The sequence below is a fragment of the Balearica regulorum genome, chromosome 4 (genome assembly GCF_011004875.1).
Source record: "Balearica regulorum gibbericeps isolate bBalReg1 chromosome 4, bBalReg1.pri, whole genome shotgun sequence".
NCBI lineage: Eukaryota > Metazoa > Chordata > Aves > Gruiformes > Gruidae > Balearica > Balearica regulorum.
Window position 1 is genome coordinate 1,569,016 of NC_046187.1, and position 19,324 is coordinate 1,588,339.

At 53.3% G+C, this 19,324-nt stretch overlaps 1 protein-coding gene across 8 annotated transcripts in view; it reads right to left on the minus strand.

The window, feature by feature from the left end:
• The window catches only part of SLC4A4 (solute carrier family 4 member 4), a 215,976-nt gene that overhangs the window by 56,042 nt on the left and 140,610 nt on the right, over positions 1-19,324 (minus strand). For all 8 annotated transcript variants that reach the window (XM_075750848.1, XM_075750852.1, XM_075750850.1 and 5 more), the window contains one exon: positions 12,504-12,580. In XM_075750848.1, coding sequence (XP_075606963.1) covers positions 12,504-12,580 — 77 coding nt within the window. The remainder of the gene's footprint in view (positions 1-12,503; positions 12,581-19,324) is intronic.

Below are 19,324 nucleotides of genomic sequence, written 5' to 3' on the forward strand. Positions count from 1 at the left end.
AGTCTATATGAAAAACAATACAACTGTTTTGTTTTTTTTTTTTTAGAAAGAAAGGTTGTATCTCTAAACAAAACAATGTAGTTATTTGCTATATTGTATCATATTAAAAAATTAAGTATTTAGCAGAATTTTCTATCAGTTTTTGCTGCCTGATCAATAAGAAAAGCATATGGGAAAGTACATATTTTTCATCACATTTTGGAGTTTAAGTCTTCATTCGTAGCAAGCGCGCTATAACCTGTGGCTCCAAACACACGGCCCCTCCTGCCTCCTCCAACACCCCCATCACACCTGGGACCACAAAATGCCACAGTCAAAATAGCGTCACCTAAGGCAGAACGTCGCTGTGGAGTGGACATCAGCTCCGTGCGTTTGACCTAGAGAGAGCCGCCCCGGTTCCTGCATTGGGATACGCGCGCAGGCGTTATCCCAGCTGAAAAGGGGGACCGGAGCGAGCCCTTGGGCTCCTCGCGCCTCCTGCCTCTGCGGGCTGTCCGCTCGCTGCAAAAGCGGCACCAGAGGTGCCAACGCAGCGTGAATCCACCAGCAAGGCGAGCGGCGCTGGGACTTCACTCACGATATAAGCAGCACTTCTCGACAGGCAGCAAAGCGGCTGTTGCGTCACTGAACGGTGGGGCTCAAAACTGCAGGAAAGCGAGCTTAGAAAGACAACCTGTAAAGCTGTATTTATTCATTGCCAGCAATCCCCCCTGCGGCACCCAAATGGTATCCCAGGTCCAGTTCTGTGCTCATCACTGTTAAACCAGAGCGCTGGAAGCAATCTACTGACCGGCATCGGTCTCATCAGCCAGCTGCCAGGGTTCCTCTTATTTATACGTCTTCTCCCACCGTGTAGCTATCAGGCTAAAACCCGTTCCTTACAGCCTGACGGTTATTCTTCTCATCTCTGCACCTACGTACTGTAATTGCACCGGGGCAGACGTGAGTAGGCGCACGGGGCTCTGCAACACGCATCATCGAGCCGACAAAATACCAACCAAGTCCCACTACGGAGAAACGCCGTCAACGGCTTCTGATCTGGTACAGGAAGACACAGCAGCAGCCGAGTTTTACAAATCAGCCTCTCCCGGCAATTTTCTGGGATCTCCCCGGCACCTGACGTCCCCTCAGCCGGGCAGAGGGCTGCCTTTCTGCTGGGTTATGAGATGAGCTGGAGCAGGGCTGGGCGACGTGCGCGGCACGGCTCTTACCCGGCCCCAGCGAAGCTCCCGCAGCCCCGGCTGCGCCGGCGGGGGGCACCGAGCCCCCATCTCACACGCGCCCCTCCGTCTGACTTAGCATTCAGGCTGCGTCCTCGCAGCCAGGGAGGGATTTCCGAGCGTCCTCGGATCCGAGACGGCTTTGTTTTGAACTTGAGCAGCGGGAGAATTAATTTCAAGTTAAGGCTTTGGAAAAATCCTGCCCTTAGTTGGTTCCCAACACCGCCCCCCCCGCCACCCCGGCTGATCTCTGGAGACGCTCTGTGCGCGTCTGGCGCAGGGTGAATGGCGAGGGAGGATGTACTGCCAGAAACACCCCCGGGGGGAACGCTCAGCGGGGCTACGGATCCGCAGCGGGCTTTGCCAGGCGATGCGAGGAAGTAGGAAAATGGAAAAAAGTCTCAGGAAAAAGCATGAGTTATTGATTCCGCAGGAAGAAATCTGCTGGGACAATCCTACTCCTGCTTCAGTCAGGATTGCCACCCCAGAAAACATTAAATAAGCATCAGGGAGCTCTGTGGAGGAAGGCTAGAGAAGTGCTACCAGTTCTCCCATGCACAGTGTTTTGGAGGAAAGTGGAGATTAAAAACACCGGGAAGGCGGCAAATCCCCAATAAACCTTCAACTTTGCGAACAGGCCGGTTGCGCGTTACGTGTGCTGCTGAACGAGCACCGCGTCGGCCCAAGCGCAGGTGCCTTTCTGAACCAGAACCGACAAGCAGGACCTCAAGTCAAAACCGCGCGACTAGTTTTGAGGAGCTATCGTTACAGTGGGGTTTCTTTCCTCCAAATGAGTTTTGCAGCACCACTCGCCACTTAAATCATTTATCAGCTAGGTGATGGGGAGGGTGCAGCTAGCACTTAAAATCCATTTTGAACCGTTCCCCGAAAAAGCTGCAGAAAGCTTCGAGTCTTCAGCAGCACCCGAGAGCAGGGCGGGCGGGCGGCTAGGCGGCTGGCAGCACTACATTCGCTTTCCCTGCACTCTGCTAAATTGAGCATCATTCCAAGCCGACCGCTGATGTTACGCTGAAGGCCAGAGATCTCCAACACTGTACGTGAAAAAAGGCACGGCAACCTGAAAACCACAATATCCCTAAATGTATTTTAACACTCTGCTGTCTACAGCACCACTTTGGATGGATGGGAAACGAAAGCAGTTCCTAGGAACAGCCGGGTTTCACTGCGCCGGGCACGGTGCCGCGCCGCAGACCTGTCTGCCTGGCCTCCCACCGACGCCGCATCGCCCCAGGCAGCTCCCGACCGCTGCCCTCTCCAGCCCGAAAGACAGGTGTTGAGGAAAGGCAGCGTCCGACGTTTTGTAAGGGATGGAAAGCTTCTTCCTTTCTTTTGGGAGCACCCAGCGCAACCGAGAGCACAACCGCCCGACAACCCGGAGCGGAAGGTGCAAAGGAGCACTTGGCCTAACGAACGCGTGGCTCCTGCCTGCGACCCCGGCACGCTCTGCCAAGCAGTCTGCAGGCTTGTCCGAGGCAAGAGAATGCCCAGGGCAAGTGGAAACTCCGTGAAACGAGTCCTTAGCTGAACCATGAGAAACACAAAGCTAACCAAAACCCAGGACGCAGCACTCGCACTCTAACCAGAGAAGCCCTCTAGCTAGTCGCGTTACTGTAACGATGCTCCGCGCTTTGCGGAACAGCCTGCAAGGAACATGTAGGCACGGATCCTGGGAAGAATCTGTCGGCCCTACGTGTCATTCCTGGCCTCAGGAAGAGTTACCGAACAAAAACCGCGGCTGTGCGAGCTGGAGGTCAGGTACAACACACCACCCGGAGCAGCCGCCTCGGAAACGGAGCTTACACGCCTACGAACGCTGGGCATCAACTGCTCTTTGGGGACGGAGCTCTGCAGCGTGCCGTATGGCAGCAACAACTGCCTCTGCCTTTGCAGAGGACACCTCGGCGCCGTGAGCACCGCCGCCTGACTCGGGGCTCTCGCCCGACTAGCGCTGCGTGGATTTAAATGCCAGCTGCACGGGGAGAGTAGTCCCGATGAGCGGCGATGGGACACGGCCAGTCCGTTCGCGTGCCTCCTTACACCTATTTCACACCACGCAAAGCTTTTGCAGCTACGCCCGGATTGAAACATCAGCCCCAAGTGAAAGGAGGGCTGGGACAAAAGCCAAGCTGTTAGCGAAGCGCGAGGCCGTGACTCGGGCGAGCTTTTCTGTACGGGTGGCGCAGCCGCCTTTCTGGGCTGCCACCCCTGTCCTCGCCTGCCGAGGTCGCGGCGGGGAAGCCCCTGCATCGTTACAGCAAAAGGGAAAAGAAAAACGTTATTCAAGTCTAATGCCATGACGTAGGTGCAGCAGATAGCTAATAATCCCTGTCTCATCCCTACAATAACAATATTAATAAAACAAAACCAGAACGAAAGGGCCATCCGCCGACTTGTCCTAAGGAAGCTCTCAGCAGACACGAACGCCGTATCACGCCTTCCCCTGGCCGTGCAGGATTTAGCTGCTATTGTCGGTGGAATGGAGCGACCAAAGCAAACGCCACTGGCATGAGAAACTGAGAATGCTGTCTAGCGGGCAAACATCAAACCCAGAGTTTCTGAGCTTCTGCCTAAAAGCCCAGGAAGGCGGCTTGTGGCAGTCCCACTCCGGAAAGCAAAGCTACCAGGGCTGTCCCATCCAGTGGGGAGAACGTTCCACCCCTTTTCTGTCTCTTCATGCCTTTCATCATTTTACCAATCTCCCTGCTCTTGCCCCGGCCACGCTTTTTCCACCCGAAGACCCCTAGATGATACTTAGCGTCTCCAAGAGAGTCTCCGCTCCAACCCGCCGTGTTTCACTTCACTCGTGCCGTTTCTAAGCTCACCGTTTCCAACAGCCTCCAACACCGCCCTGCTACAGCCAGCCAGCGCTCGATGCGGGGACGACAAGGAGGGGAGAACCCCACGTGAAGGCTGGGGTATGATCCGGCTGCAGGTCCAGCAGAACTCAAACCCACCCAACGCAGCTCTGCCCCCTCAAACCACGGCAAAACCCGAGCGTTCGCAATCAACGCGGATCGCACGGATTACCACCGCGAGCCTAACTGCACAGGCGGTGCTTTGTGTAACTAAAGGAAGGTCCCTGATCACAGGGAGAAGGGATCCAGGTCCCCAAACTCCTGTTACACCAAAGCCAAGCGCAACACGGGGCGCCTTCCAGCCTGGCAGGCGGCACCGGGGGGGACGAGCACGGGGGGCACCGGGTGAAGCCAGCAGAGGCTCGGGGGAAGGAACCCCTCCGCAGATACGGGGGGAAGAAGAGGTGAGGGCTGCATTATTTAACGAGGCCGTTTAAAAATTCGCCCTGCCTCCTGTTTACTCTGCGCAGGGGTACGCGTGCTCACCTCCGCACAGCGGCCGGTTTCATGGTGGGTTCCGCACCTGAGCGCAGGCACACGGAGCTTTTCTACTCAGGAAAGGTTAACTGCCCCAGGAACCTGAACCTGCCTCCGCCTCTCTGTTTTTCTGTACCTCTTCGGGTCTACGTCTACAATTACCTTCCCACAACTTGTCCCACGAACGCCTGCCTCAAGGGGTACCTCCAACGCTCTGTGTTTTGCCTACGCACAGACCTCCATCACCCAGGCATGCTTCAGAGATGCTGTGGGGAGAAACGATGCAAGCCAAACTGCCCTCTGCATGGAGAAAAAAGGCCAAAGTAAATGAGATTGCAGTTAACTCAACTTCCCAGAAACTTCTCCTCTCCTTCAGAAAGGTGGCAGCGATCCGCACCGGACGACAGTCCTTTTCATTTGAGCTCCGAGGAGTGAAAGTAGGTCACCCCGGCTGACGGACCTAAAAACTAGGAATGTCAGCTTGTGACTGCGCAGACGAGGAGACCTTGTTCCAACAGGAAAAGCAGCGAATTGAATCGCTCCCATCATTAACCACCGGCCTTGGTTCCAAACAGCGGGATCCCACCGGTGCCCTCCCCGTCCGTGGGTCCCAGGAGAGGCAGGAGGGTTTCTCCCAACAGGGCCAGTTTCTTTTTTAACTTTAAGAGCCGGCTTTGGCACAGATTCCCTGTTGATATGGAAACACCGGTTTGAATAAACAGTGCACACACCACAACAAATAAGGAGGGTTTTGTGCCTCTCTGGCTGACCGTACCCATTCAGAGCCCGTTTTTGTCCCATATACAAGCCACTCAAAAGTGGAGATAATGCCAGGTCAGTAAACTCCCCTTACATCAACATATATTCATTTTCTATATGCTACCGCATCAGCTCGCTAAAACCAGGTCCCTGGTACAAGAGGTTTTCTTTAAATGTCCCCTTTATTTTACATCGTGAGCATTAAAGAAGTCCTGGCGATTCGGCCATCGGGAGCTGCCAAGGACATTTTAACAGAGCACGACGGAAGGATTTCTCACGGGAGGAGGGACGGACACCAGCGGGAACTTCCCAGCTGCCTACGGTCCGCTGGCGCTGCGGCAACAAAGGGGCTGATGCAGGCTGTACCTGACTCTTTCAATCACTTCCGTTCGCAGATAAAAGCTGAAAAAATAATTTTAACTAATTTCCGATTATTAAGACTACATGAACCAAGAGCTGAAAACAAGACCAAATGGATAAGTAGCGCTAGCAAAACGCCCAGCGAGCAGCCGCCGTGCCAGCAGAGAAGAATGCCACCGAAGGGATGGCAAAAAGCCGAACGGTGGGGAGCAGAAAGCCGACCTCCGAGGTGCAGGCACAATCCACGCGCACAAGTTTGGCTGGTGCAGCCCCATCAGTCGACGGCGTGGAAAACCCCCCCAGTCTCTTGGCGTACGCAGCTCACGCCAGCAAAAGGATCGCTGCTCACCAGTACAGGTCACCCAGCGAGGCGGCTCCAGCCGGCGGAGGCTGCGGGTCTGCCACACGGGCTTGCCGCCACGCCGGAATTGCACCGGCAATCCCTGCGACCCGCAGACCAGCCTCTGCTACAGAGAAAACCAGACAGGAGCGCGGGATGCCGCCAGCAACAAGGAGCGAAGCTTGGGATGGCCCTGCGCAAACCTTCGCCTGCTCCCCGGCAGGCTGCACCGCCGCTCCTGGTCCGCAGCCCCGGCCCGGGCACCTCTCTGGCAAAAGGCTGCTGGCAACCTGGCAGGAGCTCAGGCAAGAGCGATCCAAACGAGGCAGCGGCCCGGAGACACAACCCTATCAGAAAAGCTCACGTGCATTAAATACACGGAAGATGCGTAACTTGGCTGAGACGCACCTAGAGCAGCAGCAGCGTTAGATCTTTTCTAACGACGGCCGGCTGAACAACCCACACGTAGGCGCAGGCGCGCACCCCCCTCGCCTTCCCCGGGTTTGCCGCCCAGCCCGCCAGAAGCACGGGATGAGGGGAAACCACAAGGCTGGCTTTTCTGACAGCCCAAGAAACCTCCATCGGGCCTTTCGGTTCGGTGTTGTTCAGCGTGGTGCTAAGAGAAGAACTTGAGCAAAGAGCTCGACCTCCGTGAGCTGGAGGAATCGCCATGCCATGAGACGTCGTGCTCTTTCAGACTCTGCTCCGGCACCACCGATGTACCTGGCAAGAGAGAGCTCAGAGCCCGGGAGAGAGCAGGAGGCCTGGACACTGGAAAAACAGAAAAGAAAAATAAATTGTCCAAAAGCGACGCTGCCTCTGCTTGTCTGTCTAGCTGCAAATGGCCGGTACGTGAACTGCAGCCAGCACCTCATAAAATAAGACAAATGAAGGCACGTCACTTCTCCGCGCTGCTACCTCAGAAGCGGTGTTCTGCCACCACAAATCCAACCACAGGGAAGACACCTCCCCTTCCCTAATCATCCTTACAACCTGCCAAAGTGCCAAGCAAGCCCAAAGCAAAACCACGATAAAACAGCAAAATGAAAACTCGGTGGCCTTTATTGAAGCTGTTTATCATCAGAGCGGGTTGAGTCAGCGCCCTGGCGTCTTCTGCGAGACCCTCGGGGTGCTGAGCCAGTCTCTCGGGCGCTCCAAAGGTAACGCGGAGCAATGAATCCAGCCGTCATTCTCAGGGCAGAGAGGAGCCGGTCCATGCAAATTGCCCGACTTCAGCACTCAGAAATAACCCTCTCCTAAGCAGGCGTCGCTGTCGGGGTGCTCGGCACTGCTGACAGCCAGGAGAGCGGCAGGAGGAAGGAATCAAAAGCCTTTTGTTCAGCTGCGGAGCAAGCTTCCCACGCGGGCTGGAGGCGGAAGGGGAGATTTCCTTCGGAGCACCCCCCGCGAGACAGCGTGTTCATCGAGCACGGCAGCGAAAGCGGGAATAAACGCTGTCCTGCCCTCTTCCCTCCTTCCCCCACAACCCTTCGCCTCTTGTAGACATCATTAAATATCCTGTTACGGCTTTTGATCCCACGAGCTCAGCTGGGAACCTGACGGGCAAAAAGCTCTGTAACGTTTTGGTGCTCGTCAGCAGATCCCAGTGCCCCGACATAATGACCTAACAGTAAACCAAGGCTGAACATCTCTCGGAGAAAACGCACGTGCTTTTGCTCAACCAGAAACCCCGGCTCGCTGCTGCCTGCGGACGCTCTCTACGACCCGTTCCGTGCAGGCGAACGCCGTACCGACAGCACGGCCGCTTGGCCAAGCGCTGGTGGCCGCACGCTGCGCTGCCGCTGCCTGCAACCCAAAATAACCCTGCGCTACCAAAATAACCAATAAACCACCGACCCCGTCGTTTCCCTTTCCGCAGACCACCAGTGGTGACGAGCAGCCGCGACACGCAGTCGAGGCGGGGGGCACCGTGTTTTGTCTGTCGCACACGCATGAGATCCGGATCAATAATATTGATGCAATTTTTGCGATGAGTAATCTGCAGTTAAGGATTTTCTGCGAGCTCTGCATTTTGGTAACTGGGCCTTCCTCTTGTTTCAGCGTTACGATCATTTCCTTTCAATAAATTAAAGGGGGAAAAGAGTAACATGACATTTTTAATTTAGGAGACGTCCCAACCTCACAAGTAACCCAGGACGTTTTGACTTTCAGATTTCTGCATCGTTTTATGATTTCACTCAGTCTTATTCCGATGGCAAAATTATTTCATCCAGTCTCAAACAGAAGGAAGAGAATTCCACCAAGCCAATGACCGTGTTCGAACTCCCCCCTTTTCCAGGAAGCAAGCTCTCCTTTGCTAAAGCCGCTCATCTAACCGCTGATCACACGTCCGTAAATGCGTTAGGTCAGAGGGAAAAGAGAGAATAAAAAAAAAAAAATCTGATATTTAAGTCACAGCAAGATTTGTTTGGGGTTTTTTTTAGTCAATAGCAGTATGCTGAAATTGTTTTCAGAGGACAGTAAAAATTAGCACGATGATCTTAAACTTATCAAAGAACAAGCCAACCACGCATTACCGGAATTACCGGAGCAGGCTGGCTGCAGAGCACGGGGCTCCGAGCTCCGGCCCCAGCTCCACGCAGCACTCGCTGCTGCAAAGAGCCCGAGCATCCCCTCTCCTTTCCTGACTCCAGCCTTTTCCAAGAAGGATCCCAAGTTTGTTTTCTTTGTGAAAGAGCTTAATGGTTACCCAGTATGATGATCAACTCTAAAAAGCTTATCAAGAGTGGTCACCAGCGGTCACCACCTCCATCGTGCATTCGCCTTTGAACACCGGCATCCTTCCCGACTTCTCTGCAGGGCAGGACAAGACCGGCCCCGGCAAACCTCGGGGAGGACATCCTCTGGACATCTTCAGGGAAACGCCGAGCACGTCCAGCGCTCGCTAGCACGCCCCACTGCCATGCCCTCGGCCAGATCCCAAGCCATTCCAACCCCTCTCCGCCCTGCTGTGACGGAAGCACCCACGGCAGCCAGGTGCTGCCACGGCTGACGTATGCCAGCACGGCTGATGTACGCAAGCATGAAGATTAAGCCTCTTCACAGAGTTGTCCATGCTAGCAGGGCTTCTTCTGCAGCTAGCGAGGCAACTACCAGCCCACCTGAAACCTGAACTGACTCTGCAACTCCAGCTCTCTGCAGGGACTCAAAAACAAGCTCAGGAGAGCAGGCTCGACGACAGGCACCTCGAAGAAGTGCCTACGTTTGGAGGGATCCATCTGGGCTTTTGCCTTTGTAGCTGAGGTGCCAGCTGCTTACTGCCCCTTAAATGGATTATCTAAAAACACCCACCACGACCCAAGCCACCTGAAGGCAGCCTGGTCCAGGTGACCACGCTCAAGCAGTGCTGCCAGCTCCGAGAGGAGAGAGAAGTGGCCAAGCCTATTAGGTAACACGCCAACACATGCCACTCTTCTGCACAGAGCGTTTCCCCTCCCAGAGTGTCCTCTTCTGACCTTCTCCAGGCTTGGTTTGCTGCCTCTGAACTCAAAGGCTATCCTTGGAAACCACCAGTCCTTGCCAACACGGAATGGAACGGAAAAACTCAGTATGTGCTAGTGGTGAGGCTACCAGAGTACGCCAAGAGACCTGCTCCTGATGCGGCTCCACAGCTAACGATCCCAAAGAATTATCAGGGTCGTACAATGGGAGACACCGGTTTTCAACTTGGACCTCACAACAGCAAGGGGAAAGGAGCAGGGAGGCACAGGTGGGTGCCCAGGACCCGTCTGCTTTTCCAAAAGCGTGCGAGGGAACTGCTGCTAAGCAGAGACCGAGCGTCTCCGGATGGCGAAAGGGAAGTATCACGGGTTGGAGCCTGGGAGCTGGGGGAGAAGGCTTTCCCGGGCAGGCTGAAAGCACTGGGAGGTCTGGCTGCATCAAAACGTTACGGCTGCTACCAGCGAGATGAGCGTACAGGGCAAGAGCTGTGCTAAGGCACGGTCCTGCGTCCCTCTCCCCGTTGTCACGTGGGTGACAATCGCCGAACCCGCCCTGCCAGCCCGGAGGAGGGAGGGCTCGAGGTCATACTGCGACTGCAAAGCACCGGCCACCAGCACCGCTCCGTGAAGGGAAAGGCATAGAGGCAGAAACAAACGGAAACCACAGGGTAAAATCTTCTGAGGAGCACACTGCACAGGTTGAAGAGAGAGCATCCACAACCTCTACTCCAGTTCTCCTCGGGTGTCTTTCTGCTCAGTAAGGACCTACCGAAGCACAGACTAAAGGAGTCTTCTGGCTGTAATATCGCTGCACCGCTAATTGCACCATTCCAATTAGCATTAAAGGTTGCAGAACTGAAAATGAGGGATGTGGGCAGGCGGGAGAGTTACTGAAGGTGTAGAGAAGTTTGTTCAAAGCCTTTCTTCCTTTAAAACACGGGCACACAACACCCTCCTTTATCTCTGCAAAAAGGGTGATCGATCCAGGAGCTCAGGTCCCCGTCCTGCTCCACGCAACCGTGGCAAGCTGACTTCAGCCTGTCGCAGCTCCTACACACGCAAATAAATCAAAAGGGGAACAGCTCTTTCTCCAGCGAACTCGTACCTCGCGATGTGGCCTCATTAACCGCCAAGCTTCCAGATGGGATCCCAGAATAACGAAAGCCAGTCACCCTGCTGTCAGGGCAGGAAAATCTGCTCTCTTTCCAGCTCCCGCTGTCGTGACGTGATGGATTACTCCTCCGGTACGGCATGCTAAGCTCTGCTCGAGAAAGTCGCCGGGCATCACCACAATTTCACAAACTTTACCAAGACAGGAGTTTCAGTCAATCAGTAACGAAAATTGAGATCTAAGGTGATTTCTCAGGCCAGCTCCGAAAGGCACACAGTACAAGGGTTCCATTGTGCAAAGTTCATCAGCAGGACACGGGCTAATTAACTAAGTGGCTTTTTGGAACTAGTTAGTTTTCAAGTAACGGTTTTCACTACCAACAGTCAGGCATTATCTACGCTGAAAATTCAAAACTTTGGAGCGCGCTTCCAAACTGGCTTTATTAACAGATTTCATTATTAGCACTGCCGAAACATCTATTTTTATACCCAGTTCCACACACAACAAGCCTATTATCGGTCTGCGCCCAGAGACATTTCACCAGGAGGGGGAACTGAGACTGTCTGCACTGCTGAGATCTACGAAGCCTGCTGCAACGTTCAGACCCAGTTTTCTGCTGGTCTATCTGTAAGATCCCAATTAGAATGTGATTAAAAATATGAAACGTAGCAGTCTTTCCAATAAAAAAAAAAAAAGCTATTTTACAATCCTACTCTTTTCCTAGGTGTAGCTGCATGTATTAAAGGAAACAAGTATTCTGCAAAACCAACCAACCAAGATGTATGCTGCAACTCTGAATGACACCGAGGTCAACGCCAAACACGTTACCCCCCATCTCTTTCTGTGAAAGTATATTTATTTACATATATTTTTTAATATTTAAGTACTCTGAACTCACTTTTCTACATGGCTTACACTGCTGTGCCCCTTAAAGGCAGAGGTGCACTTACAGAAGATTGCAACCAGGCACCGTCTGAAGGACCAGAGTCCTTCTCAGCTGGCCGGCATCACTGCGGTACCCAAATCATTTTCCAAAGTAACTCTCATTTGCATTCAGAATAACCATGGGACTAGAGAATACTGAAAGACATGGAAAAAAAAATAAAAAGAGTCTCCGAAAGAAAGCCTCACGCTTTGAGAATAACCCACTTTTTGAACCAAGACAAAGGTTTTTTGAAATTTGCACAGAGACCTTATTCAGACAGCAGTTTTATAAGAGTGGAAATAAGCTCACCCTTACCCCTCGGACTCTTCGGCTCTCAGAAAGGACGAGAACACACACAAAGCCAGCCCATACCGTACACCGCAAACACTACCCTGGTCTAAGAAACCGGCGGGGAGGCTTGGCACTGAAGGCCGAATTTAACTTCGTTACGCGTCTCTATTCCGGAGCTGCTCTGCGTCAGCACAGCCGCCGTTCCGAAGCGACGCGGAGCTGCGCGGGGCGAGGCAGCGTCCTCTGTTCCACCGGCTGCTGGGGTAGGGACACGCTGCCCCCAAGGCTCCCCGTCTGCCCCGTGGGCCCTGCGAACGCCCGCCCCGGAGGGCTGCAGGACCCCGGCTCCTGGGCAGACCCTCGCTGCGACCCCCACGACCCTCTTCTCAGCAGAAGAGGATCCGAACTACGGCACTATCCGGGTATTTTCCCTCCTTTTGCGTGGGTACCAGCGAGATGCCACCTGCGTGGCGTCACTTGCTTCAGGCCTCGCAAGAGTTGAACCCGCCGTTTTCGAGGGCTGGTGCCCAAAAAGTGGAGGAACCAGTCGCAGACTGGGAAACGCTCTACTCACCTCGTTCACCCGCCGCTTCTGCTCCAGTTTTTTGGCGGAGAGCCTCTTCCCCCAACATCCAGCCCCTAACCGTACACATCACCAAGCGAAGTCTGCACCTGAAGCTTACCTGATCTTTCTCGGGCTTGTCAGAGATGTCGTTCAGACTGGTGGAAGTCAGGTTTCTGTGAGTCATGGCTGGGCTGCCTGTAAGAACAACGTCGACACCAATTAAAGCACCCGTCTGGGTCCGGTCAGAAGAACACAGAGGCTCAGGCTACAGCAACACCCTTCCTTGCACCAGGGAGGCTGACGTGGGGAACTGAAGACCCTGACAGGCTGCTTCCTGCGACTTTACGTGGCACGTGGGATAGTAAGATGCTAACGCTTCCTCGTCTCTGACCCACAGCGTTCCCAAGACTCTTTGGGAAGCAAGAGAGTCTCAGGATTTTCCCTAATTCCTGCCCGTGGGAGAAGCGGCAAAGCAGCGACAGCGATGCTGCTGGGGCCGCCAGGACCCAGGCACAAAGCCACCCCTCAGCAGGGACCCTCGCGGTCACCCCGACCTGCGAACCCCTCGCCTTAGCCGTCCGACGGAGACGGCACCTTCCCGGCGCCGCTCAGCGTCCCAGCCCCTGCACGCAGCTCCCGGCGGCGAGGGAGGGCCAAACAGCCGAGAACCAAACCCCACCGTTTCGGTGGCCAAAAGCCACCGGTTCCTGACACCAGATACCCCCGGGAGATGAACAACAACCCGAGAGACAAAGAGCTGAAGCAGTCCGCCTCCGTGTCTGTCGCAAAGCCCTGCTGCTCGTCCGCAGACGCCGGCGTTCGAGCGCGGCAGAACCGCCCGTCAGGAGCTGCTTGCTCCCTTTTGGGCGACTCACCCTACTTACTCCGCTGTGCCCAGAGGCTAGCGGAACATATGGAAACAGTTGTAAAGAACTTGGAAAAAAGCCCCACGATTTCGGAATTCAGTTCTACAATCCCACTAAAAGCATTTGTAGTTAAAACTGAAGAAACCCAGAAATAGCCGTAATTGTAAAAGAAGAAAAATAATTTAATTTAAAAAAAAAAAAAAAAAAAGATGACTTCTGGGATGGACAGAGTATCATAAACCACAGCAGTCAGTATGCATTTTTTTAACTATTCTGAAATTTTCCCATCCCTCCTCACCCACGCTCACAGCAACCAGAAGCACAGGAACAGGAGCTGTTATCTCAGAGTTTCTGACCACGAACATCACTGGCAAGACAGAAAATACTCACAAACAACTGGCTCGGAGGCATTTCCCAACTTAGGCTGTGTTTTGAGACAATATTGATTAAACTTATGCTTTGATATTCGTACCAAAATGAAAGTCCGAGTTTTCAGTGGTCATCAGTTCCCACTGCAAATGAGCTCTATATAAAGCAGCATAATGGGGGGGGGGGGTAAAAGAAAAAAAAAAAAAAGAAAAAAAGATATAAAGCAGCATAATGGGGGGGGGGGTAAAAGAAAAAAAAAAAAGAAAAAAGATATAAAGCAGCATAATGGGGGGGGGGTAAAAGAAAAAAAAAAAAAAAAAAGAAAAAAAAGGAGTGGGAAGAAAAAGATCTGGACTCCCGGAGTTGGGTTTTCTTTACAACATATTCCAACGTATGTGGAGATAGACCTAAAGCATTCTTTCTTATGAGCCACTTGGAATCACAATATTGTTGTCACATCCAGGAACGTCAACCCAGCAGCAGCCAAGCACAATTAGATAAATTAGCTATTATAAAAGGGGGATCCCCAGCTTCTCCTCTTCCTGCTGTTATTGCGAGCCAGGTTTAAGACCCTGCCTATCTCTACAACATTTTTCCACATATGTTTACTCATAAAGTGAGAAACGGCACTAGGAAGACTGGTTTAAGCTCCGTATATTAGTAACCAGTCTCTTAATTATCAGCAAGCCAGACTTCGACGTGTCTACACACTGTGATTGAAGGGCTGGTATGAGGCGGTAGGTAGGAGGTAAACGCATAAACAGAACAGGAAAAAAGTGAGCAACCTTGCTCATGTATGCTGTGTCTGCGTAGACGTTCTTCTGTTCCTAACACCTTCGGTGATGCGATTATTTCATAAAGATTTCTATTTGGTAAAAAGCAGAGCTGGACAAAACCCCCCAAAATAAACCCAGGTCACTGGAATCCTGAAGCCCGCTCTTGAAACGCAGGGCTCCTTTTTCTGGTATTTTTCCAGATAACATTTGTTTGCTTTGTTTATTAGACGTCCAAGGCTGAATGTTTCTTAGGAGACAATCACCCTGCTTTCTGGAGGAAGGGGCTAATGACTTTATCGCCTCTTTCTCCCAACGTGATCTACATAAGCACATCAAACTCACAGCAGCTCTTCCTCAAGGCATCCCAGATTCATTTCAGACCTGGACAGACTCACGAGCCCAAACACTGGTCTGCCTTTTCCGGCTGAACCCCTTGATTTAATAAATACCACACTGCCCAACAAGCATGCCCTTGACTATGCTCTAAAACCATCACAGCTACGGCAGCGCTACCACGACAAGGCTGACCAAGGACAAGTGCGCGGAGCCCAGAAGCGAGGGACATCAGACAAAACCCCGCGCAAGAAGCAGCGTGAAGCTCCAGGCAAAGGGCTCTCGGGAAACTCCTTTTGTCACAGTTCCAGCGCTGCCAATGGGGAATGTCCCCTCCTGCCCATAAATCCCTCGCTGGGAACTCAGCACCGCTCTGGTATTTTCTCTGCAGAAACTGCTTGTGTGACAGCAGCCCTGTTTCAGTGGGTGACAGAGCTCCCACCAGGAAGGAGGACCTGAGCCCCAGAAGAAGGCAAGCCTGCACCTGCACCGCTTTCTGAGAGTTATCCCCGCAAAGACCCGTCGGCACGTTAGCCATAGCTCCGACTTGTCGGCACAACGCACAGACCTTACTCGCTCCCTTTCTCCGTCATCAGACTGCCCTTGCCTTAAGAGATCTGGGCACCAAAACTTTGCAACGTGCTCTTTGTTCTTTGGAGGTAGAAAGCGTCTCACAATCCTAATTTAAATAGGGCTCTCACGGGCGAAGGCGATTCGTATCTCCATCTCCTTGCAAGAAATTTTACACTTAATGCTGACAGCCAAAACCTCCTGAGCACGTAATATGACTGCTCTCCCCTGAAGTCTGGTGTCTGTGCGTATCATCTCCTGAAGATGCCTCACAAGGCCCTCAAGTTCAGACTAGTCCCACTCAGTTCTGGCTTTGATGATCTCTAGAACACAGGCTGGAGATCACAAGCTTCACCTTTCACCAGCTTTGCTGACCTAAGGAACCTGACAGTATCCCAGCCTGCGTTTAGAAGTTCTCCCCAGATCCCTGAATTTACCTTGACTGCCAAGCACAGTCACTAGCAGAAAAATGCTGCTAAAAATGCAAGATGCAACACGTGCAAGGCTGGCTCAAAAGCCGTTCAGCTTTGCGGGCACTGTGGCCCAAACCTGTACAGCCTAAATCCCTCCCGATGCAGGTTCCCAACGGGCGTGCACCTTTGAAGACCCCGAGTAAGAAGGACGCGTCCAATACTCGTGTTTGTACAACAAACCTGCTCCTAAGAGCAACTCTCAGCAGCAGACTCAACCAGTTGGAGGTTACGGTGACACGAGCTGATCTCAGTCTCTGGGGTGAGCCTAGCAACACCACTTCCGAGAAAGACCTGAAAGAGGTGGGAAAACCCAACCTTAAACGCTTGGGAGCGCTCGGGGGAGCGGCTTCTCTGATGGAGAGGAAACGGGGGAGCAGAAGGAAGCAACAAGCCGCTCAGCCTGCGGGCTCCCAGAGCCCTGGACAAACCAGCCCAGTTAAAGGTTTCTGCTGCCGAGACGTCAGCCGAAGCCTTCGGCAGGCGATGCCCACCCTTAGGCGGTTTGCTGAGTGCGGCCCTTTCCTGATGCAGGCCTAACTGGCACTACTGGCTCCCTGGCAAAGGCGCTGGGAGCCGCTCCTGGCTGTGCTCGGTCAAGCGCTGGCACAAGAAGTACGGCAGGCGGCCCCAACCTCCCCGTGCTGTTACCTCATTCCACTAACGGGGTCTCTCACGGGGAACGCGCTGAAATTCAGATTTCTGTGGGTCGCTGTGGCCTATAGAGAACGTCTCTGTGCCGTCAGGACAGCAAGCCGTGCCGTCCCGGGGGAACCGGCACGCTCCTCTGGGATCAGCAAGGTTCCTGACCAGTCGTGGTTTGTACAGGATAATCAGAGACAAGTGGGGCCTGAGAAGAGTCCAGCTCATCACCGCGAGATCGAGCTGGCGAGGGCTGCTAGCTGTGTGACAAAGGGAGCCCGGTTTTGTATTTAATTCATCTGGAAATTAAAATATTTAAGCACGTTGCCTTTATCATGCTGCACTGGCGGCAAAATTCCTGCAGCCCTTTTAACAGCGCTTCAGTAGGGGAAAGAGAAGTCACTGGACAGCTTAGGAGGGAGAGCGTGCGGGCTGACCTACCTGCTTCATCCCGGGTGAAGAAAAAAAAGGCAAACAGAGCGAAACAGAGCGGCGGGAAGGGACAGCGAGGGAACGCAGACAGCCAGCACACAGCCATTCCGCAGTCTTCCCGCCGTTAACGCAGCAGCGAGCGTCCGGAGCCCGGCAGCGTGAGTTCCCCGCTCCTCTGCCCCTCGTCCCCCCGCCGCCCGCCCGCCCACCCGCGCGCCTCCCGGGACTTACTGAGCCATCCCACGCTGGGGCTGCGCTGCACTCCCATCTCATCATCCAAGGTGCGGGTTGCTAGGCAGGGCACGGAGCTCTCGAGTGGGCTGCGTGCTTGTGCGGTGCAAGCAGGAGACAGTAGCAGCAGCAAAGAGGAGGAAGAGAGCAAAGTTGAAAAGTCAAAAGGAAAAAAAAAAAAAAGAAGAAAAAAAAAAGCAAGACAGAAACGCTCGAGCAATTGCACAAGCAAGCCAGGTAGGAGAGCGAGTGTTTGAACAGGCGCAGTTACACACGGGTGCACCTTTTTTGCACAGTTCGGTGACCAAAGCGGTAAGCCCGCTCATTTGGAGCACGACGTCTCCTGCGTAGCTCCACCTCTCAGCGTTCCCTTGCCAGGTCTGGAGCCAGTTTTCCATCCCCGGCGTCTAAAATTCAGGCGTCTTAGAAGCGGATTTCAAGCAACTGCGCGAGGCGGCCGCAGCGCTAGCTGTGCTGAGCAGCCCCGCGCTGCGGCGTGGTCAGTGAGAGCGGCAGACGCACAGTGCTTTCGGAAAAAAAACCCCAGGTGACGTTCGTGTAGGAGCCGACCTCGAGCATCCTGAGCACGCACGGACCCAGGCGCACCGATTTGGGCTGGGAAACGCGTGCCTTCGTCTGCAACGCTTCGAAGGATGCAAACAGCTACGCACGGCGATGGGGCATTTCCAAGCATTCCTTGAAAAATATCTCATTTCTGACTTAAACTTCTCTCCTCCTGTGCTGGTACTATTCAGCTGATGCCATCACTCAACTCTCTAAAGGGACTGCGGATGCAGTTTGTATGACAAACACTTAACTGAATAAACCTCAACTCTAACGTGAAAGTTTTAGAGGAGAAAAGTTTTCATCTATCGCTAGCTATCCTTCTCTCAGTGCATCGGTCGACGCGTTGCAGACAGCCCGAGTGTTATTTTAGCTCAAGTGCTTTCCAAACTACAGGAAAATAAATCCTGTTCACGAGGGGTTTGGGCAGCACAGACACCGTCCACGCGGTGATGGGTAGCGTGCCGTTATTGATGGTGGTTAAACCCACGCTTAAACACATCACGGCTCTCTACAGCCTCCGCCAGCTTGGCGGTAGCACCATTCTTATAAACAAAAATGTCAAAAATGCATAGCAAACGTCACCCCCGGAGCACCGGTACGCACTGACCCAGGCAGCGCCACGGCAGAGCTGTGCTAGGACCAAAGGTGAGCCTGCCGGGCAAGGACTGCCGCAGAGCCGCCGGTCATTATCGCAGGGCTTCGGCGTCAAGCGCTGCGTCCCGGGACAAGGCAGGACACAAAGAAAGCCCGTCAACAAAACAAGACGTGCACAAAAAACCCTGTCCAAAAACCCTGCAGGAGTTGAGATCTAAAATCGGAACGTCCTTCTCGGACGCTTCGTACAGCTCAACCTTCTACCGATAAAAGAAACGAAACGGGCGGTGTCTTTGTAAGGGAACTTTGAGTAATTACTGGGTACAGCTCTGTCTGCTCGGCTTTTTGATAATCATCTTTTTCCTGCTGAATGGAGAGCAAAGGAACGGAGAGCTTTGATTTATCCTCCTCCACCCCATGCCACACAAGAAATTACCTTCTTTTGCCCAATGTCCTTCCCAAGAGCAAAAGGATTTCTGAGAAAACATCCTCCCACAGGCAGGATGCAAACATCGATCTTTGTGACGCAGCAATGACTAGAAGGCGTTGGGCGCACACCTTCGCCGCTCCAAAGCTGGCTGATCCTGCCCATCTGATTGCTACCGAGCCTTATCTCCAAAAAGAGCCGGGAAAGGAAAGAAGGGGGAGGAGGATGACTCCGCTACCGGGGACCGCAGAGCCACAGTCATCCCTGGCGAGGTTCGCCAGGGCAGAGGGAGCAGCTGGAGACGCTCAGGGATCGGTCATGGCGGGAGGTAAATCACTGTGTCTTAGTTTGCTGGATTTCTCTGGGCGTTTCGCATAACTGCGCGGGGCTCAGTCCCCTCAGAAGACGGAAAGAAGAACAATAATACGCATCAGAGTGAAAATACACTCATTTTCCCAGGCTAAGTCTTAGCAACTCCTGCTTATTCACCCTCTTTCCTGCTTTATGCGTAAAGACTATCCTAGGATGCATTCAGAAGTTTTAACTAGGATTGAACGTAACACCGGAGCAGGACTTGACACAAGCTTACCATGAAGCTAGGAAAGGCACAGAAAATTTTAGAGCCCCTGAGACCCGGTTACTTAAGTGAGATACAGGCACCT